The sequence below is a fragment of the Haliaeetus albicilla genome, chromosome 10, assembly GCF_947461875.1.
Source record: "Haliaeetus albicilla chromosome 10, bHalAlb1.1, whole genome shotgun sequence".
Classification (NCBI taxonomy): domain Eukaryota; kingdom Metazoa; phylum Chordata; class Aves; order Accipitriformes; family Accipitridae; genus Haliaeetus; species Haliaeetus albicilla.
This window is the reverse complement of record NC_091492.1, coordinates 23,475,738-23,496,761: the sequence shown is the minus strand read 5'-3', so window position 1 is coordinate 23,496,761 and position 21,024 is coordinate 23,475,738. Positions and strand designations below refer to the sequence as shown.

General features: G+C 47.4%; 2 protein-coding genes across 6 annotated transcripts; one reads left to right on the top strand and one right to left on the bottom strand.

Moving 5' to 3' along the window:
* Positions 1 to 33: 33 nt before the first annotated feature.
* Positions 34 to 8,313, bottom strand: COQ9 (coenzyme Q9). The gene is made up of 9 exons (XM_069793975.1): positions 8,193 to 8,313; positions 6,918 to 7,083; positions 6,169 to 6,304; positions 5,670 to 5,812; positions 5,315 to 5,399; positions 4,123 to 4,227; positions 1,992 to 2,147; positions 1,532 to 1,585; positions 34 to 154 (listed from the first exon to the last, which is right to left on the bottom strand). The coding sequence occupies exons 1-9, from the start codon at positions 8,260 to 8,262 to the stop codon at positions 119 to 121; spliced, it is 951 nt and encodes a 316-aa protein (XP_069650076.1). The 5' UTR covers positions 8,263 to 8,313; the 3' UTR covers positions 34 to 118.
* CIAPIN1 (cytokine induced apoptosis inhibitor 1) lies at positions 8,232 to 17,105 on the top strand. 5 transcript variants are annotated; one of them, XM_069793979.1, is made up of 9 exons: positions 8,232 to 8,387; positions 10,808 to 10,983; positions 11,257 to 11,406; positions 13,379 to 13,455; positions 13,730 to 13,898; positions 14,103 to 14,176; positions 14,516 to 14,631; positions 15,173 to 15,242; positions 15,825 to 17,105. In XM_069793979.1, exons 2-9 carry the CDS (start codon positions 10,827 to 10,829, stop codon positions 15,933 to 15,935), a joined length of 924 nt encoding a protein of 307 aa, XP_069650080.1. In that variant the 5' UTR covers positions 8,232 to 8,387; positions 10,808 to 10,826; the 3' UTR covers positions 15,936 to 17,105. The 5 variants fall into 5 exon arrangements, with proteins under 5 accessions (XP_069650080.1, XP_069650077.1, XP_069650078.1 ...); XM_069793976.1 differs by having other exon boundaries at positions 11,254 to 11,406; XM_069793977.1 differs by having other exon boundaries at positions 8,299 to 8,380; positions 11,254 to 11,406.
* The last annotated feature ends 3,919 nt before the right edge of the window (positions 17,106 to 21,024 follow it).

Below are 21,024 nucleotides of genomic sequence, written 5' to 3'. Positions count from 1 at the left end.
CGCCGCCGGTGCGCCCCCAAAAAGAGTCCGTGCCAGGCTGGGGTACGGCTTTATTGGTGCCGGGGAAGGGTCGGGCGCGGCCCGGCCCGGCGCCGCTCCTCCGCCGTCGGTTCCTTCCTCACCGGCGCTGGTTCAGCCCCGCCAGGTTCCTGATCTGTGGGGCAGAGGGAGGAGGGGGTTCAGTACCGGCGCCCCCGGCGAAAAGGCACCGTGAATGCCGAGGGGGCGGACAAAGGTCGCCCTGGATCCAGCCCCAGCACCCCCCCCCGCCCGCCCCCGAGCTGAACCCGCTCTCTCGGTCAGTGGGCTTCAGCCTGGTTTTATTTCCGTGGCCGCACAGACCCCGACAGAGAATTTAAGCCCCTGATGAGGCGTGCAGGTTGCTCGTCCGTTTTGCAGAGACCTGCAGAGCTCAGCACACCCGTACAGCGGCTCCACCCTTGCCCATGGGAGCTCCAGACCGGTTACCCCTATAGTTAATGTACTGGGATGATTTTTGCCCTAAAACCAGCTGGCTGCAAACCACCCCGCATGGGAAACAGTCTAGTAGTTCCTCCTGTTCATCTGCGCAGTGGGTCTGCTGCAGGGACAGACTAAACAGCTGGTGATGGGAGACATCCCAGACCCGAGCCGCAGGGATGAGAGTGTCGTGCTGAGGTACGAGAGCATGGACAGAGCACCGGGATTTATTTCTCTAGTGGAGGATCCTTTTGGCATAGGCAGGTGTGAGAGCAGAGAGAGGCTGAGAAACACAGAAGTTACAAAACGATTCTGCCGTAACCACAGGGGGAAGGAAGTGGGAGAAATTCTTGAGAACTGCTTCGTACAGTAAAAATTATTTCTCATTTACGTTCCAGCCTGTTTGTCTTGTACTGGTACAAGGAAAACGTTTTTCTGGTAACAAGGAAATCACTTTGCTGCTAAATGCAATGGGAATTGTCCAAAAATAGAATCACAGGGAGGCCCTGAAGCCCTTCAGAAATCATTCCTGAGTACAGAAAGGATTGTTTTGTATCCCAGAGGAAGTGCAGCTCCCTCTGCATGGACACAAAGCAGTCCAGGATGCTGCCAATATGTGCATGAATTCTTGGAAGGACACTGCAGTCAGCTGAAACAGCTTGAGGAAGTCACCCCACTGTGGCTCAGGGACAGGTGCCACCTCCTGTGTGCCCACGGGGGCATGCACCTTCCGTCAAGATCTCCAGCACGGGGACTGGCAGAGGAAGAGATCTCATGACAAGCAATGGAGAACAGTTGTATTTATTCTGATTGCCAGTCTCTCATCCCTAAAGCTCACCCTGCACCTTCAGAGTTAAATTTTTTATGCTCTATTACAAGTTCTTTCACCACAAAACAGTGAACTAACCCCAAACAACCCAGAAAATCATCCTGACGTGTAGTTAAGTTACAAAAGACAATTCTCTTTCATGCCATCTTATAGATTTGGGAGGAAAAACATGCTGACATTCAGCATGGAAGGGAAGAGAAACAATTCTGCCCTTACAGCCCTGCTGGTTTCAGCATTACTTACAGTAACCGCAGCTCCCATCAGGCCCTGGACAACTGCTTCTCCGGTTGACTGTACCTAGGAGACACAAGGAGAACATGACCTTTGGCTTCTGCAGTTACACTTATGGCCACCCAAACAGAGACATAATGCACAACAAACATTTATTTGCTACAGAAAGGTGCTGACAGAAGCCAAGCACTGCAGACAAATGATAGCCAGAGATAAGAAGCGCGGAAGAGATTTCCTGGGAATATGTGTCTCCTAGCCATCGGGCCAGTCTGACAAAGAGTGTGCCTACATATCATTTCACTAGAAAACAGGTGTTTATTTATGTTGAACCGAAGCATTTATGCAATCACCCGCCAATACAAGGTAGTCTCTCAGCAGACGTGTGGCCTGCGTGACTGAAATGCCAGGTCTGCCTGCATTTATATTTGGGGAGAAGGGGGACACTGTGTGTATACCTTGCCTGTAATGTTACCTGATTAGCTGTATTGCCCATGTTCATGGCATCAGCTACTCTGTTTTCCAGGAAGCGCCAAGTGTCCTCAAAGTCAGGGGATGAATCCTGCATCATCACCAGTTCAGTGGTGTTGTAGATGCCAGTGAGCACAGCCCGACGAGTGTACCAGTTGAACTGCAAGGGCATGAAATGAGAGAGAGAGAGAGAGAGAGAGAGAAAGGTGTGACCTGAACGCAGATCAAGAATGCAGCTCACAAACGTAGACAGGAGAACGGCAGAGGAAAATAGCATACCGACTGCACATTCCTTTCCCACTTAAACTGTATAAATCGTCTCTGTGATGCAGTGGGCCTCCAGCCAACACTGACATCTGACAGCACAGCTGCTCTCGTGGCACCAGATAGAGGTCACAAGTACGGTGTCTAAAACTGCTGAACAAAATCCCCACCACCTGCTTCTGGTTGCAAGCAGGCACCTGCAGCAGACAGCAAGGAATTCTCCCTTGCTCAGCTAGCCGGCATGCACAGCGAAAGAGTTCATCTTTGCTTCATGGACTGCTATCAGGCAATGCAAAGCTCTGATTCTAGATCTGATTAGATAAGAAACAGCTATATTTAGTATTGAACTTCAGCTGCAGTTCACATCAGATACAAGCGTGAAGAAAGGGAACAGAGGACAGAACTGTACAAGACATCACACAGAGATACCCCTTTCCCAAATCCTATCATTGAAATACCAGTACCGCCTGCTGAATCACTAAATCCACCAGTACACTGCTGGCAGCAATGCTGTAGGATGCACTACAACAACAGGTTACACAATGCAAAGATGCACAAATAACTCAAACTTTTCAGTTTTTCCAGTTGCACTTGAACCACTGGCAGACAAAATATATAAACATTTTTAAAAACCAGTTTTCAACTTCATTTGCTGCTATTACCTAGAAAAAATACTGGTTGTTCCATTCACAATTACAAAGCAAAAGAAAAATGAAAACACAGGCCTTGATTTTGAAGACAATAGTTGGCTCAAAAGCTCTACTTTCTGCACCACAACCTGCAAGCTTTGACAAGGGGAAAAACATGAGGGATGCTGCTACTTGCAACTGGATCTCTCAGGTGCCTGAGACCAAACTCCTCCTGCTCAAAAAAAAAACCACCTGAAGGGGTCTTGGAGGCATAGGCATACTCTGTTGAGCTCCTGGCATTGTGAAGAGGGCTCCACTGTGAGTGACATTAAACCCTTTTACTGGGAAAGAGGGAGTGGGGTCAGCACCACAGCTTCCCAAGAAAACTCACGTAACTGGTCGGAAGGTGCAAACAAAAGAGAAACTTTAGAACCTCTCCTAATCCCTACGTTGGTGAGGAGACTTTAGGAGCAGCTCAGTGCAGACACTGACTCTTGACCTGTTGATTTGACTTTCATAACCCGTAAAGGACTTGCAGTTCCTGGTGTAATCATAGTCTTTCAGTTCTCTTTTGGTTTATTCCTTTAATTTTTCTGTCATCTTATTTATTTTTCTCTGCAGTAGCTTCTCTTTTATACACAGATAAAAGAAGCTTATTAAAGTAGTTTTTTAAAATGGCTCATTTAGCTTTTGCCATCTCTCCTTACATCTATATGAATTAAAGTAATTTATTAATTGCTTTAATTAAGGTTATAATTTTCTTTTATTTCCTGCCAGAAAGATGAAAGCTTTAATAAGCTACTGGTATTTTTAGGTAGGTTCTTTAAAGGTTTTCAATTCAAATCTGTAAATGCTACTGCTGGTGGAAGAGACAGCTGCTTTGAACGAGACACGCTGCTCGCTCACTGAATACTGGATCAACTTCTTAGTCTCAAAATCTCAACAATTTTGTCTGTGTCTTCAGAAAAAAAAAAGGAGCACTTAAAAGAGTCTAGGAAAGTAGGTCCTTTTAATTTCCACTAATTCCATTGGCACTAATTTGCATTTAGTCCCATTGGCTCCTACATCTCTTTGGAAATGAGACTATAGCTTATAAGGACCCTTGGGTGCTTCTGAAAATGTCTTCCTCGTTCAACAAATGGATCATTTCAAGAAAGACATGGCCTGACGTGTACTTCAACCCATCATTTTGCTGAAGTGCGAAGGGTAGAACCAGCCAGTCTGCAAAGCACAAAGACTTACATCTGTGGACTGGTCTCCAGCATACTGCCATATATCATCGATCATGCTGGTGAGGAGGTTGAGGCTGGAAGGGATGTTATGCGGGAGCAACAGGATGCTCAGAGCCTGCAAAGGCAACACACAGATAAATGGGAGAGTTGAAGAGAGAAGGACATAATAATAAAGCAGACCAACAATGCTCTGCTCTGTTATCTTTTCCCTGCTGCTGCTGACTTGCCACTAGGTCCCAGTGACAAGTCCTCCCACCCCTTTTCAGCTAGCAACAGTCCTTCCAAGCAGCAGGATTTGCAGGGAATATACAGTGCGGCAGCCAAGCTCAGGCCTCGGCCTGTACTCATGCCCAAAGCTCCCCGTTCAGCTCGAACGCCACTGTGCTGTCTCTCCCAAAGTGCCTCTCCAGGCACAGAAACACAGCACAGGATGAGCTGACTCAGACTTATGCTGTGCCCCTATGGGAAGGGAGTCAAATTTCTCATTTCTCTGAATTTGACTTTGAACTCAAAGCAGCTACCAAGGGCAGAACAGCCAGCCATAATGGCACTACTGGGATCTTGCAGCCTTTGAACATAATAACACAATGCCAGAGAGTCACAAACCACCCACATCCTTCAGAAGACAAGTTTTGTTAACCTGGAACAAAAACACGAACCCGTCTTCTCTTTCTGCAAGGAGCACTGGATTCAGCTGCCCAGAGGCCAGCAGTGAGTCTGGACAACAGAGGCTGACTTTGCAGCAATCTTTGCAGCCAAAGGTTGGGAACATTTTGCTTGTTACTCTGCCCACAATTCAATTCCCTTCCCACCCTGGAATGAATGGCTTGAGACTTAAATCTGAATTTTTGATCATGGAGCCCTCTCAGTTCACAGACCTATCCTCAGGTTGTCAAGGGTTTGTCATTTGCACACCAGGCAGGCAGTTTCTTGCTCAAAGCAGTAGTTCTGCATTTCCAGGTGTCAGGAAAGACCGGTGCAGCCAGAACAATGCTGCAAGCAGCCTGACTTGCAGTGACACTGCAAATAGGACTGAGCAGAGACATAGGTTATCCCCTGGGGATCCCAGATGGGTGGAGTGAACAATGGAGAGGTTTCATTTACAACCTTCAACTACTCTGGTGGAGAGACTATGTTGGAAGGCCACAGAGTGTTTAAAATACACACAAAAAAAAGAGACAGTCTTGATATTCATTTTATACCTGGGGCCATTTCTCAATATATGGAATCAGCATCCTCAGTCTGGCTTCCACAGCATCTCTCAGGAATTGATCTGTAGGCTTCTTCCTGAGTAAAGAAAAAAAAACAAATATGAAGAACATCCAAGTTAAACTCAATTCTGAACATGAAAGATCAATCTCTTGCCTGCCTCAGCAATAGATATGCAAAGTATTATGTATCCTTCATGCCTCTGGTCCAACTCTCTATCTGGGAAGGTGGTTTTATTTGGGTAAATTACATTTTTTACTTAAAAGCATCTGTGTCCCAGGTGCCCTCTCTGTCTATCCAGTCCCCAAAGTCTGCCAAGGAAGATGTCTTTTCATACCCAATACTCACTCTGCTTTGCCCAGCTGCACTAGTTTTTGTTCCTGCTCCAGCAGCTCAGACAGCTTGGTGTTGCACTGAGACACAAAGTGTAGGATCAGTTCACTGCCATCACTGTGAAACATCCCTGCAGCAGCAACAGAGAGACCCAGGGTCTGTAGGGAAGAAGGGAGAAGCACAGACCGGCTCATACACTGCTAAGCAGGATCCAGGTAAGAAAAACATCTTTATTTCATGAATGAAGTTATATGAATTTAAACAAAGCAATGCTGCATTAAAAAGTGCTTCCTGTACATGTTTTCCTCTCTTTAGGATTACTACTCTATATCGTGCCTTAGTTTAACTCTGACAGGGTGATCCTGTAGTAGCTGGGACACATTCCTGCCCAGTAGCATTTGCTGACTAGGGTGCATCGCCCAAGAGTATGTGGGGGAAGCATGCAGGCCTGGCTGTCTTTGGACTTCAGCTCCATCCAGTTTTCAACTGGTTTGTTGCTTCTCTCCCCACATACCTTGGCTCCCTCTGCAATGGCTTCTGCAGTCCAGCCATGTTGAGGCACAAACTCCAGCGCCGCTGTGAGGATTCGATGCTGCAGCTGCTCCTCGCTCTCATAGTCCTCAGACTCCTGGCCGCCCTGGCCAGTGTAACTATGAGAAGGTATTGTTACAGTGAGGGGAATGTCACCATCAAACATCAGCAACCTGGACTCTGCCACTCACTCACTGCCACTGCTGTGTGCAGGCACACTTTGAGATCTGCTTACTTGGTATAAATCTCACCTCCTCCTGTAAAATCCTTCCCTTTCCAGAACAAGGATTCTCAACGAACCTTTGCCATAAAAGAAGAGAAAAATAAGGGAGGGCTCAATCTAGGTGCCTACCTGGAGACCAATCAGCCTCAGATTCCCCCTCCTTTAAAAAAAAGCTAAAGTATGAGATTTTCCAACTGGGGCTTTATAGGTATAGGCATATGGACAACATATTGTCCATATTTTGTGTAGATTTACACAAAAATCCAGAAGTGAAGGCTTGCACTTTGCAGACCAGAGAGGTTCCCTCTTGAAAGCAAGTCCCATACTGTCTCCACGGCGGACAGTGGAATTTGTACTGTCACAGCAAACCAGCTCTCTAGCTGCTGCAGTCTAAAGCTCCATTAACTCTGGATCTCGTTGTCTCCGAGCTTCAGATGTGAGTTTCAGGAAAGCAGAGCCTTCCGATCCCGCTGTCAGCAGGACAGCGCTAGAAATAGCTAGTGAGTTACCTGGGGCGAGGGCCCTGAGGTTCCTTTTCAGGCTGGTGATCGGTTGGATGTGAATCGAACTGCTGCTGAGAAGATGCCAACGGCTCCTTCTGCTCCTCGGAGACTCTCCTCAGCACGGCTGAGGCCTGGAGAGCACGCTGTGGTTGGTAGAGCTGGCACCTGACCACTGGAAGGGAAACCAAGAGAGTCAGATGTCTCCTTCCAGCAAGAGTAAGCACAGAAAATTAAGGTGAAGAAGAGAGCTGCGGCAAACACAGCTGTAAAGAACAGAAATTTGTAGAAACAGTCTTTTTTTACACTTCCAAGAAGCGCCCCTCTCAGCTGAGCTCACATTCACTTGATGAAAATAAAGCGAAAATGTTTTGTGAGGAAAAGAACCTCGCAGATGGCACGCACTGCAAATAGAAAGGGGTTTCCCAATCTTGGACTGGAAACCAGGCATGCAAACATGCCCTGACTCCCCTGCAGCATACCCTCTCTCCTTTTTGGTCCCTGATGAAGGAGAGGAGCTAGAGGGAGGCGCCGACCCCTGAGCTCGGAGCAAGAGGCGAGTAATACTCCGGAGGGCGAGCAGTCTTAATAGATACAACACGCTGATCACGCCGTGTGTTTCTCAGATGACTCAAGGACAACGCAGCTTTCAAGTACAGCTACTCTTTGAGAATTTTTGATTTCACTGCAGCGAGGTTTTGGTTTTTTTTAATAAGCTTGGGTTGCGTGGCCCACACTTTCCAAAAAACTCACCATCAACCCCCCCCTACTCCAACCCCCCCCCCCCGCTCCCCCCGCCCCGGTCCCCTCGCACACCGCCTGGGGCACTTTCAGGACCAGGGAGGTGCGAGGGGCTGGCGGGGCGCCAGGCCCGCTGAAGGGCTCTCCTCACGCCAGGCCTCGCACGTTCTCCTTCGCCCAGACACTGTGCTCCCCAAAGAGACCCTCACGGGCCAGGCTGCGCCCCTCCGGCCGGCCTGCCAGCCCGCCCCGGGGCCCGCAGCCACCGGCCTCAGGCAGGCGCCCGCCCGGACGCGCCTTCAGGGCCTGCGCCGGGGCCGGGGCCCGGGCCGGCCCCGCAGCCCCATACCGCCCCCTAGCGGCGCCCCCCGCCTCTGCCCTTCATCTCACCTTTCCCCCGCCCCGCCCCGCCCCGCCCGGCGCCGCCCCGCCCCGCCCTGCCCCGCCCGCCGCGTACACGGGCACGGGCACGGGTACGGGCACGGGCACGAGCACGGGCACGAGCACGCCCCCAGCCGCGCGCCGCGCCCCCCGCCCCCTCACCCGCGCGGCCCCGCCACAGCCGCCAGCCCGCCCGCCGCAGGCTGCGCGCCGCCGCTACCGCCGCCGCCATCTTGGAAGCGGGCAGAGGGCGATGACGTCGCGGGGGCGGGACGCGGCGGTGACGGCGTCAGAGCGAGACGAGACGGGGCCAGACGAGGCGAGGTGAGCCGAGCCGGGCGAGCTCGGAGGCGAGCGGTGAGTGGGGCCAGGGCCAGGGCCAGGGCCAGCTCTCCTCTCCTCTCCTCTCCTCTCCTCTCCTCTCCTCTCCTCTCCTCTCGGGCAGGGGGGAGGCGGGGGGCGTCTCCCGCCTTGGCCGATACTCCCCTCTTTTCCCTTCCAAAGATTGTCCCGAGGCCTTGCCTGAGGCGGCCGCCGCGGGGAGTGGGGAATTGCTGTGTGAAATTCCTTCACGTATCTAGTTCCTCGTCCCTCTGAACCCTTCCCGGCTCTGTGATTTAGAGGTTTATTCTGCCCTTTCTGTATGAGGGGATGTATTTAAAACACTCACCTGCTGTAGGGGCAGTGTGGTTGTTGCCTGCAGCCTTGGATTGCATCCTGGGCCGCTGGAAGCTGCCTGCTGTGCATCACAAGGTACGGAGTGCTCAGAAGGCTTTAATTTAAAGTTTTGACGTGCTATATGCGGTAGCTTTTTAACCTCTTGAAGCTGCAAACCTCCAATATTGTTCAAAGTCCCTTTCTTGCCCGGTTGTGGGCAGTCGCGTTCCTCAAGGACTGTTAAATGTGTGCGAAATTACGATAAGGCCCCCTCCCCACCCCAGCCCAGTATCTGCCCCGGATCCAGGCCTCGGGCCTCCTCCCTGGCGCGGCAGAATGCAGCCTGATCCCGGCCGCAAGGAGTCCTCCTCCGTGTGGCAGAGGAGAGTGCCTGTTCGCTCTCTTCACCGAGCCCTGGCTGGCTGAGCGCTCAGGTGCTTGAGCCAGTCTAGGTCATTGTAGTCTAAAGCTGGAGATACTTAAAAGGAAGACATAAAACCTTCCCGTTTTAAATATATCCCACGTAAGAGGGGAACAATATCCTCCCCCGTCGTCCCATCAAGAACATGACTGAGCATGCTTTAATGGTAACTAACTCCTAGGCTTTACACTGACTGGAGGCAGACATAATGTCCTGTCTTTGAGGACATCGGTAGCTTCCTACTTTCTTTAGGCTGCATCGATTGATTCAGGCTGGTGTCGCTGTTGATGTATTTTGGGCTCTGACTGATCTTGAAAGGTCACAACCTGCTGGTCTGAGAGGAAGGTGTGATTTTTGTGATTTTTTTTTTTCTACATTAGCCCAACAACTTATGTATCTTTTCAGGTTTTCAGCCTTCTTCTTCAGAAAGGTGACTTTTTAATGAGATTAATATGTGTGTCTACTAGTGTTACTGTCTCTTGTAGTTGCCTGGCTTGCGTTGCATATGTATGCAGAGCCAACTGTGAGGTGCTATAACCTGTTGCGTACAGCTCCGAGATCTTCCGCTCCTTACCTGGTCAGCATTGTGGGCTGCATTAGCGCAAATTCCTACCAGAGCAGCTCTGACAAGGTGCAGAGTTGTCCTGTTCTGAATTTGTTTGCAGTTTCCAGGAGAGAGCAGTTCATGGTACTTAGAGCCAGAGGAACAGGGGGTCAAAACCCACTCCACAGCTGACTGCAGGCAACCGAATTAAATTTGGTACAGCTTATCCGTAAGCTATGCTTTCATGACAACATGGTAGAAATAAGACATTACCCAGGACACATAACGTAATGATTTCTGGTAGACCTTGCTTACAACAGGCTCTCCTGAAGCAAGTGTGTGGCTTGCAGCTAATTGAAGGCAACACTGGGCAACTAGTGTGCTCACCAGTGCTCTCTGTTCTCAGTGGTTGTGTTAAATTAGAAAGAAGATAGGTTTGCATTGGATGAGTAGAGTGAAAGAAGCTAGGTAATTTGTTTCAGCAGCCAGTGCTGCTATGAGTACAGGTGATGGTATGATACTATTGTGACACTTCTGTAGTGCAGATTTTCTTCAGACTCTGTCAGGAGTACAATCTTTTATAAAATACTAGTGCAGACAGGTTTCTCAAAACTGTCACTTCACCCCATATTCTGTTCCCCTCCTCCCTCTGTGTAATTGCTCACCCAGCGCCACCAATGATAAGAGTCAAAAGAGAGTCAATCTCGAATGCTGGGAATGCCGAAAGTTACTTCTCATGTACTGCAGAAGCAAACTCCACTAGGTCATGTCCTGAGTAGGAGAGACAAGGCAGTGTTTAATGTCAAATAGTCATCGCTAGTCTGGAAGTCTAGAAATCCTCTGTACGTCTCAATTCAAATCTTTAAGGAAAGCAGGTAAGTTTTTTAACTATGGCTTGCAGTCTCCCTGCAGAACTAGTCTCTGAACTGGAGACAAACTGAGTTATGCCCTTAAGTGTAGTTATTTCTTAATGTCATGTTAACGCTCAGCTTGTGGGAATTCTATGCTGCATGTCTCCAGAAAATAACCGCCATTTATTAAAACAAGTCAATGATCTGTGATTAAGTCACAGTCCACAGAGGTTCATGCTGCGCTTGGCACTTACCCTTCCTGTCTGTCTCCCCCCTGACCGGTTCCCTTCTCTGCCGCTGTCAGGTTTGCTGCTGCTGTGGGAATGGGGGAGTACGGAGTGGCACCAGGCCAGCGTGTGGCCATCATCTGGGACAGCTCCTCGCCGGTTGAAGCCCTGAAGGATTTGGTGGACAAAATTCAGGCACTGGTGGGAGCCAATAATCGTGTGTCTGTGGAAAACGTTAACCAGCTGTCTCAGTGTAAGAATGAGCTTAATTTTTTCACTGTTTTGTTTAAAGGGAGAGGGTGTGAGCTGTCATCTTCCCTGGTTTGTAAGTCAGTGTTCAGAACAACAATAGCACCTACTGCTAACTCTTACCACTGACAGTACAGCAAAGAAAGTGACATACCCTAGTTGTGCTTTAATCAGTTATTACTGTTGTACGCAAGCATGAGAGAGGTGGAACTGATGCGAAGCTCTGTGTGCACTTGTGTAAAATTGTACCATCTTCCTCTTTCTTTCTTTTCAGCAGCTCACAGGGAGTCCAGTTTTGATGTAGTTCTCTCTGGTGTGGTACCAGGCAGTACAGCACAGCACAGTGCGGAGGTACTGGCAGAAATAGCTCGGATACTTAAGCCGGGGGGCCGTGTCCTCCTGAAAGAACCAGTGGTTACAGAATCAGGTGAGAGAATCCTCATCAGCCTTGCTTTCATGGCAACATAGTAATTCTTGTGAGGATTAGGCTGAAATGGAAAGCACAGGAACCCTGACTGACATTCAGAGATTTTAATTCTCCTGACACACTAACCTGAATAGCAAGGTTTTTATCCTGTGTTTAAGCTGGTAGCCATCAGAGATGTTTGCAGTCACTCTCCTATCAAAAGTGCTGGATAGGCTTGTTCCTGAACTATGTTGAAAACCTCAGCGGTCACTGGCCTTCTTCTAGAGTGTGTAATGTTAAATAGTTGCAGATGTTGTGTTTCTGAGGAGCTTCTGAAGTGATTTTAAAAATGACAAATGCTGAGAGAGGCTGTCCCAGAAGCTAGCTGAGAAATAGTTATCCAGAAAAGGTGGAAGTGTTTGGACTAAGTTTTAAGAGTAAAGCCTTAGCACCTGTCATGGGACAGCTGGAGGAGCACACAAGGAGGTGAACACAAGATTGTTTCTCTTTCTGCTTGACCTGCATTCAAACCTTGCTGGCATAAGGAGCTGGTTCAGGATGGAAGTGGGAAATAATATGCCACCTGATAAGAACAGAAGCATCTATGCTGATGGTGTTTCTGTTGGCACAATCTACAGTACTAAAAATGGTGGTGTAAGTGGCAGCAGAAACGGCTTCTTCAGGTTGGGAAGATTTGCCAGTGTTTCGAAGCTGGCAGTGGCTCTGTGGTGCAAGTGGTACCATAGGGGTAGGGGGAACGCTTCTGGGACAGAACAAAGAACATGCAAAGTCTGGAGTAGATGAGGTTTCTTTTTTCCAGAGTCACATCTGACAGGCTGAGTGGACTTGGAATAAATTGCAAGTGGGACTAGTGAGAGGGTGAATGAATTCTGTTCAGCAGAATCCTGCGCCCAAGCAAAGAAGCCTGTGATGAGTTTTTGATTAAACAGTGATTGTAATAGCTTTTGCCTACAAGAACAATGTTGAATGTCTTGTTTCTGAATATAATGTTCATTTAGGAGTCCATGTTTTGAAAACTTCACGAGTTGTTCATTTTAGTATGTGAAAATATTTTGGGGGATGTCATGGTTTAACCCCAGCCGGCAACTAAGCACCACGCAGCTGCTCGCTCACTCCCCCCACCCAGTGGGATGGGGGAGAGAATTGGAAAAAAGTAAAACTTGTGCGTTGAGATAAAGACAGTTTAATAGGACAGAAAGGAAGAAGATAATGATACTACTACTACTATAATAATAATAATAATAATTAGAATAGACAAAACAAATGATGCACAATGCAGTTGCTCACCGCTTGCTGACCAATGCCCAGTTAGTTCCCAAGCAGCGATCTGCACCGCTCCCCCTGCCCCACCTCCGGTGCTGGCCAACTCCCCCCAGTTTATATACTGGGCATGATGTCATATGGTATGGAATATCCCTTTGGCCAGTTTGGGTCAGCTGCCCTGGCTGTGTCCTCTCCCAACCTCTTGTGCCCCTCCAGCCTTCTTGCTGGCTGGGCATGAGAAGCTGAAAAATCCTTGACTTAGTGTAAACACTACATAGCAACAACTGAAAACATCAGTGTGTTATCAACATTCTTCTCATACTAAATCCAAAACATAACACTATACCAGCTACTAGGAAGAAAATTAACTCTATCCCAGCCAAAACCATAACAGGGGATTTTGTTGTTTGGGTTGGTTCCACCCCCCCCCCTTTTTTTTTTTGTTGGGTGTTAATTGGGTTGAGGAAGGTTTTTGGCATATATAGAACAGATCTGGAGCTAGAACAGCTTTGTGATCCCAGGCTGTTACTTTAATGACAAGCTGCTTATGCTCTTTCTGCTTTCTTCCTGCTGTCAATTAGAAAGAGACAATTTTAAAGCAGAGGTTTGGCTTGAGTATGTCCTTCTAAAGCTCTTGTTCTTCCAGGTTTCTCAGTGACCTCTATTCTTGTTCTTCCCTCCTCCTACTTCCTGCTTTTGTGTCTTCCAGGAAACAACAGCAGAATCAAGACAGCAGCCAAACTCCCCACAGCTCTGACTCTCTCTGGGTTGGTGGAAGTGAAGGAGGTATGTTGTACTCACCACTTCCAGGAACTCCCTCTTGCAGTTACCTTGAAATGTAGATGGTGATTCCTGGGGACGTGCTGGGTGACAAGGTGTCTAACTACCCTGGTTTACTGTAAATGTGTAGGGACACTGCCTGCCACAAACTGTAGTTACTGCAAAGGTACTGTTTTTCCTAAGGGTTGAAAATACCGGTTGTCTGTGTTCAATGGAATGCTGAACTGGGTGCTGAAATAAGGGGTTCTGCATGAGGTTAACCTAAAATTTTACGTTGCAGCTGCAAAAGGAAGCGTTGACCCCAGAGGAGGCCCAGTCGGTCCAAGAGCATTTGGGTTACCAAGGCAATGACCTTCTCATTGTTCAGATAGAAGGCAGGAAGCCCAATTTCGAAGTGGGTTCCTCAAGTCAGCTCAAACTTTCCTTTGCCAAGAAACTTGGTCCTTCAGGTAAGGAGTGGTGCGTGCTAAATGTCTGGATTGCCTGCCTCTTGGGTGACAAGCATCCCTTGGAATAGAGAGACAGTTCTGGGGTAGGGAGTGCTACAGTAAAAACCTGTCAAGTGGGGCTTTCCAAAGTTGTTTGAACTCTGTTGGGAGTAGATGGGGCAAAGGCTGGATTAACTACTATTTCTTCCTTTGTTTTGGCTCCAGGAAAACCCTCCGTGGACCCAGCCACTGCCAAGCTGTGGACGCTCTCTGCCAATGATATGAATGATGAAGAGATGGTATCTGATTTTGTTTGTGAGGCTTTGCTGTTCCTTCTCTCTCTTCTTTCCTGTTCTAAATAGTTTCAGTCATGCCTCTTGGGAAACCTTACAAATTAAGAGGTAGAGAAGCATCCCCAGGGCAAAATATCTCATCTGCTATGTGAGGTCTACTTTCATCTACTATGAGAGCCCAGAGATGTGGTGAGGGTGGAAAGGAGACACAGATAAGAGGGCACAGCTGCAGCGCTTTAGTGCTAGTGCTACAGATAGCACCATTTCTTTGAACACAACACAGCAATGTCATTCCCTACTGACAAATCAGTTTTCTGCATGTTATCTTCTGTGGTATGTTTTCAGGATCTTCTGGACTCTGATGAGCTGTTGGATTCAGAGGATTTGAAAAAGCCAGATCCATCATCCCTTAGAGCTCCATCCTGCAAAGAAATGGGCAAAAAGAAAGCCTGCAAGAACTGGTCAGTGCTGGGATTAGCCTATTGCTGAACCTTTTAACTGTAACATTAAACCCTTAGAGTTGGATGGATTTTAAAAAGATCGTAGACACCTTGCTGTTGTTCAGAGTGTAATTCTCTTTGTTCATGTCCTTTTTTATCTTAACTATTTGAATGTAAATCCAAATACAATGAGAATTGACTAGCCATACCAAAACTGCTACAAATTACCACACTGATATGATCAACAGTTATTTTGAAGGTGGAGACACAGTTTGTGCAGCCTTGGCTAAAACCCTGGTTTCTCAGATTTCAAGGAGAAATAGCACACATAACAAGTGCTGTAGAGCAATTGCCCACTCAGTTTAAACTCGAGGAGTGTGTTTCAACACTTGTTATACAAACCATGGTGTTGAAGAGCAAAGTGAAGAGTGTGAAAGTCCCAGAGTCGGCCGTGTAGTGTGACAGGGCAAGGGCCGTTGCGTGTGAGTAGGGCTGGAACGAGCGTTGGTGACTCACAACCTTTAAGCAGAAAGATGCAGGTGACTTCTTTATTTTTCTACAGCACATGTGGCCTGGCTGAAGAGCTGGAACAGGAGAAGAAGAGCTCGCAGCCCAAATCTGCCTGTGGAAATGTAAATAGTGATTTTTGTTTCTATACTGTGGTTTGCAGTACATGATCTGTATCCAAGAACTGTGTTCTCTAGTGACTGCTCTCTAAGCTGGTTTACTGCTTCCAAACACTGCTTGTGCAGCAGCTTCTGCAGAGCTTCAGCCTGTTGCCCTGTGCCCACATGCTCTGTACCAGTGCGTGCTGTCTGTTCCAGCACAAGTGCTGCCCTTGTAGGAGTCAAAGTGAAGAGTGAACCTTTACCTCCCTGCTCATGTGCTATCCACTGATCTGCTCAGGGAGGATCACCTTATGGGACCCCAGGGGACCTGGCGGTGGTTAGGGGGCTGCCGAAGCCCAGCATGCAGCCATGCCTGGGCACACCCGCTGGGATGGAAACTTCCTTGTTCCATGTGAGGACAGTGCCCTGCACAGCTCTGCTAACCGTGCTAACCAGATGTGTGTTGAGAAGGGGGTAGAAGGGAACTGGTTTCTGTGCCATTACACACTGAGGAGTGTCATTTCTTAAGATGGAAAAACCGTATCAAAGGAGGAGAGAACTGAAAGTTGCCCTGATTACTGAAGGTGCTTTTCTTTCTTTTGCCAGTGCTATCTGGGGGATGCATTCCGCTGTGCCAGCTGTCCTTACCTGGGGATGCCTGCCTTCAAGCCTGGGGAGAAGATTCTCCTGAAAGAGAACCAGCTGCATGATGCCTAACAAAGGCATCTCTGGCTGTCCTGTGAAGGACTCCTCTGCTTTTCCATCAGTCTGAGGTTCTTCTTGCAGTTCTCCTCATCCTCTCAAACTCATGCTTTCCAGCCAATACTCCTTGTGGGGAGGGATGCTGGGGGCACTGACACTGCTGTGAACTCATCACTTGTAATCAACCTTGGGCTACCTGATAATCTTTGGTGACGAGTGGTCTCATATGTATTAGACTTCATGTTATGCCTTGTTTTAGCTGGCTTGACTTGATACTGGGACACTGGCCATCACAGCATGTCCCACCAGCAGAGGGAAGTAGAATCAAGTGTCAGGTTAACCTCGTTGGTGTGTGGCAGGACCCATACTTCCCCATGCCCCTGTCGTACAGCTCTAATTTGCCCTGATTTTCCTTGACAAATCAGCAGCTCTGGCTCAGCTCCGGGTGACACTGGGCTCCTGCTGTCTTTGAAATTTGAACCTGCAGTTTCTTACCACGTGAAGGTGGCTCAGTAGCTCCTGTTGCAAGTCAGGAGCAGTGAGTACACTTAGCCGTATGTATATGTACTCTTAGCAGCATATTGGAACTCCTTGGTAAAGTCTGGCAGGCATGATCAATTTCCAAGCGTTTTGGGAGCCTGCCCATGATATCCCCTTCCCCCACCTATTTCCATCAAAATTACAAAGATTCAGTCCCACTGAGAAAACTCCTGCCCTTAAGGCAGAGAGCAGATTAAACAAGATGTGTCTTGTCCTCCCACACCTTTCTGTCCAACATCAACTGATAACACAAGGGCAATCTGAGACTGTTGCCTCTCTTGGTGGTTACCAGGTTAGTTACCTGCAGTGTCCAGTAAGTAAGAACATAGCAATAACTTAATTTCTAGATGATCTGTGGTCACCGTCCTCTCCACAAGGTACTGACTACTCTTTATTTATTTGCATAATTACTGCTAGTGAAGCATCTGCACAGGTGCGGGTTGTTCTGTGCCAGGCTTGCTTCTCACCCAGGGATGAAGAGGAGGAAAACCCAAAGCCGGTGTCTCAGTGGGGTTTGCTTTGGAGCTCATGCTCTACAGGATGTGACTGCTTGTTGTTGTGCTACCTGAGTTACACACTAAACTCACGGAGGGAGCTGGGATGAAAGGCTGTTCTGTCCTTGAAATAAAAATGACCAATAGTAAAGCGTTTGTTTTAAGACTGGTATTAGTGGCGTTCTAAGTGTGTCTCTCCTTTTACTCAGCCTCTCAGTGATTTCTGGAACCATTTAAATGTTGGGTTGCATCTTGGGAGTTCTCCATAAATTATTCCACTGAAAACATGACTCGAATACATGATGCCTAGTGGAAAGAACAGAATCAAGTTGCCTAGATTAACTTTTTTATTCGGTCTAGATTTCAGAAAGAGGCTTTCTCCTGGTTAAGGAGACTAAGGTTTGCAGGGAGAGAAGGGAGGGAGTCCTCTGGGTGTGCAGAGCACCCTGTGTGGATCAAGGGGCAGGTGCTCCAGTGTGACCTGTGTACGACTTGGTACCTACCTGGGAGCCAGAGGGGAACATGAGGGACTGGTGGCAACAGCAACAGAGACCTCCAAGAGCTTGTGTGTAGAGGGGCGGCTGCCCTCCAGCAAGAGCACGGCTTTCCCAGACCCCTTCCTCACCCTTACCCCAAGTCACTGCCTCCGTCATTAGTGAGAACGGCTCCCAAGGAGACACAAGTCTTGTGATAAACCTCCTGTCCAGCAAACCTGTTAGCACTCCCATCTTGTGATCTAAAGAAATGGGTAAAAGCCTCTGCTCACCTGTGACCTTTTTCAGTTTTATTGCCTTTTTTTCAGCCTCACTGGTAGCGGAAAATTGGATATCTGCACGTCTCCATGTGAAAGGTTCCTGATAAAGGCAGCCCTTAACCTGAACTCTGCTTTCCTGTCAGGAGTAAATAAGATAAGAGAGGGAGGAGGCAGCAGAAGCTTTTGTTTTATAGTGATTCACTCAACTGGAATTTAAACAAGCTGGAAGGACTTTCAGATACTGCTGAGTTCAGTTAATGATGGTTAAGGCTGTGTAATCTCGTTCTCTTTAAGCAATGGAGCATAAACTGGGTGGGATTATGCTCCTATCGGCCTGCTTTTGAGGAGTATTTAACCTTTTAGCCCCCTTCCCTTGTCTGCTACAGTCTCCAGCTACGCTGCCTACCCTCCCTCCTTCTACCCCTAGTCCTTGTGCCTGGCTGCCCACCCTGTGCGTGGGAGGGTGCCACTTGTCCCTAGGGGGTGAGCAAACTGAGGCTGTGCCTAGAATAGAGTAGAATATTTCAGCTGGAAGGGACCTACAACGATCATCTAGTCCAACTGCCTGACCATTTCAGGGCTGACTAAAAGCTAAAGCATGTTATTAAGGGCATTGGCCACATGCCTCTTAAACACTGACAGGCTTGGGACATCGACCACCTCTTCGGGGAAGCTATTCCAGGGTTTGTCCACCCTCCTGGTAAAGAAATGTTTCCTAATGTTCAGTCTAAACCTCCCCTAGTGCAGCTTTGAACCATTCCCAAGTGTCAAATTGTTATCAATTAATGTGTATAATATGATTGAAATAATCAGGGAGCTGCTAAAGTCCTGTGTACAGCCCCCATCAGTTAATATTTAAAATAGGGAAACACTAACTAGACATGATTGAGGGTTTAGGAACTAACTACTAGACAATGGTGATGTTAGGAATAGAGGATCCTGTTTGTTTAGAATAGAAAATCCTGTTTTAAATTAAGTTAGTTAATAATTTTCAACTTCAAACAACTTTAATAATACCTAGAGGAGTAGCTGAAGTTATCCTGTACTTTTTTGTACTTTCCCGATTGAAGATACATCCCTCTTGGCAGGAGAACGGACCACTGACCTAGCCAAGAGTGACTTAGCGGTCAAAGTGAGGAGGGGATACCTCCCCAGACGATCACCGAAGACCACCTGAGACCCCCGCTCATGCGGAGAAAGCATTTGTATGTCACGATTATGTAATCTTATGCATATGCATTAGATAGTCTGAATATGTACTAGGTAGAGTAGTATGTACTAGGTAGGAGTAGTTTAATGAATTGTATGTAATTGTTACTGTGTAAAAGAGGCACACCTGATGCATTGGGTGTGCTCAATTTGTGGAGAATCCACTGAGCACCCAGGCCTGAATAAAAAGCAGTGTCTCCCCTAAGTGTGTGAGATTGGTCTATTGCACACCGGGTAATGAATCTGATTTTAGGACAACAGTTTTTGGTGACCCAGATGGGACAGCTGTGACGCCTTGCCTGGATCGACTTGCCAGCCACTGGTGGGGAGATGCTGCTCTTTGGACTCCAGCGTGCACCGATCTTTTGATCGGGGACTCCGAGAGTATTCTCCCCAGCTGGAGCGGGTAAGCGACACAATGGTGCAACACCAACTGAAAGAGATATTGCTAGTTTGATGTATAATTGGTCTGATTGGTATATCGTATCCATTTGACAGTGACAACTGCAGTATATGATATTACAGTATTTGCATGTATAGGAAAAGCTAATCATATACGTTTGACTGTGATGACTGGAGTACATGAAATCTTGGTTGAGAACGTTCTTTCTGGAGAGAAATATGGGCGCCCAGCAGCCAGCAGAAACTCCTTGTTCCCCATTAGGTTGTATTTTAAAACATTGGGGCAAGTTTGGAGGGGATCCCCTAACAAAAAAGAAGCTGACAGAGTACTGTACTCAGTGCTGGCCAAAATATAAATTGGATGATGGGGAAAAAGGGCCAGAAAAGGGATCATTGAACTATAATACAATTTTACAATTAATGTTGTTTTGCAGAAGATTGGATAAATGGGATGAGGTGCCATATGTTGATCTGTCCTTCTCGTTAAGGAACAATCATGAAATGCAGAAAAAATGTAATTTGTTAACTTCTGACTCAAATGTAATGATGATGATGGAAGATATTAAGAAGGCACCAAGGTGTTGTTCTGCTTGTAGTATTGGGAAAAGGTGCCTAAAACTGGAAGAGGAGGAGGAGGATATCCAGATGTTAGTAGCTCCAGATAAGGAAAGTGTTACTAGTGGGGGAGGAGATAATGAAAGGGGTAGTGAAGCTTTAAGTCCAATAGCAGGTAGAACTCAAGCACAACAGCATCCTGTAGTTCAGACCCCCCTTCGCCAAGCAGATGGTATGCCGGTATATGTAAAAGTACCGTTTACACCAGAAGAAAAAAGGAATGGTTATAGAAAAGGCAAGGGAGGAGAATGAATGGCAGAATGCCAGAGGTGGCCCTGACTGGCTTATGCCAATTCAGGAGCCTAATTGGAATCTGAATTTGAGTACAGGGAGGTTGATGATTAATAACCAACATCACCAGCTAATTTTGTATGGAATAAAGAATGAGGTGTCTAGACCAAAGAACCTTGCTAAATTATATCAAGTGGTACAAGGTGAAACAGAAGATCCATCTGCTTTTTATGAACGGTTATGCAAGATGGCCAGAAAATGGACAGATTTAGACCCTGAAGATGAAGCCAATAAAATTACTTTTACCACGCTCTTTGTAGGACAATCAGCACCTGATATAAGAAGGAAATTACAGAAGGTGGATGGAATGTCTGGGATGACAATATCCCAGCTAATTGAAATTGCCTATAAGGTATATAATAACAGAGAGGAGGTTGAGAAAAAAGAAAATTAAAAGGAAAAATTAAAGGATAGAAAGAAAAAAGCAGCAATACTGGCTGCTACTTTTGTAAAGGCTCAGACCTCATCCAGATGTTGAGGTTTTAGAAGGGGATGAGGACAAGAGAAGAGCCGAGGAATGAGAAGAAATCTGGAAATTAGGACCCCCCTAGATAAAGACCAGTGTGCTATTTGTAGAGAAAAAGGACATTGGAAGAATGAATGCCCAAAAAGACAGTCTAATCAACTCCTGTAGTGATAACTATACCGGGGGAATTAATTGGAGTAATTTATGAAGACTCCGATTGACAGGGACTGGGGGTCAAAAAGATAGAGTCCCCAGCCGAACCCCTCATTGAAATGAAAATGGGGAATGATGTAGTTAAGTTCTTAGTTGACACAGGAGCAACTTATTCCATAC

Bases quoted from the DNA above. Each gene is read 5' to 3' on its own strand.
- COQ9 (XM_069793975.1), bottom strand. From the start codon at position 8,262: ATGGCGGCGGCGGTAGCGGCGGCGCGCAGCCTGCGGCGGGCGGGCTGG. The intron at 2,148-4,122 runs GTAAGTCTTTGT...ATGCCCTTGCAG, and splicing joins CTGGAGACCAGTCCACAGAT to TTCAACTGGTACACTCGTCG. The intron at 155-1,531 runs GTAAGTAATGCT...TCTGCCCCACAG, and splicing joins TGATGGGAGCTGCGGTTACT to ATCAGGAACCTGGCGGGGCT.
- CIAPIN1 (XM_069793976.1), top strand. From the start codon at position 10,827: ATGGGGGAGTACGGAGTGGCACCAGGCCAGCGTGTGGCCATCATCTGG. The intron at 13,456-13,729 runs GTATGTTGTACT...TTTACGTTGCAG, and splicing joins GGTTGGTGGAAGTGAAGGAG to CTGCAAAAGGAAGCGTTGAC. The intron at 13,899-14,102 runs GTAAGGAGTGGT...TTTTGGCTCCAG, and splicing joins CAAGAAACTTGGTCCTTCAG to GAAAACCCTCCGTGGACCCA.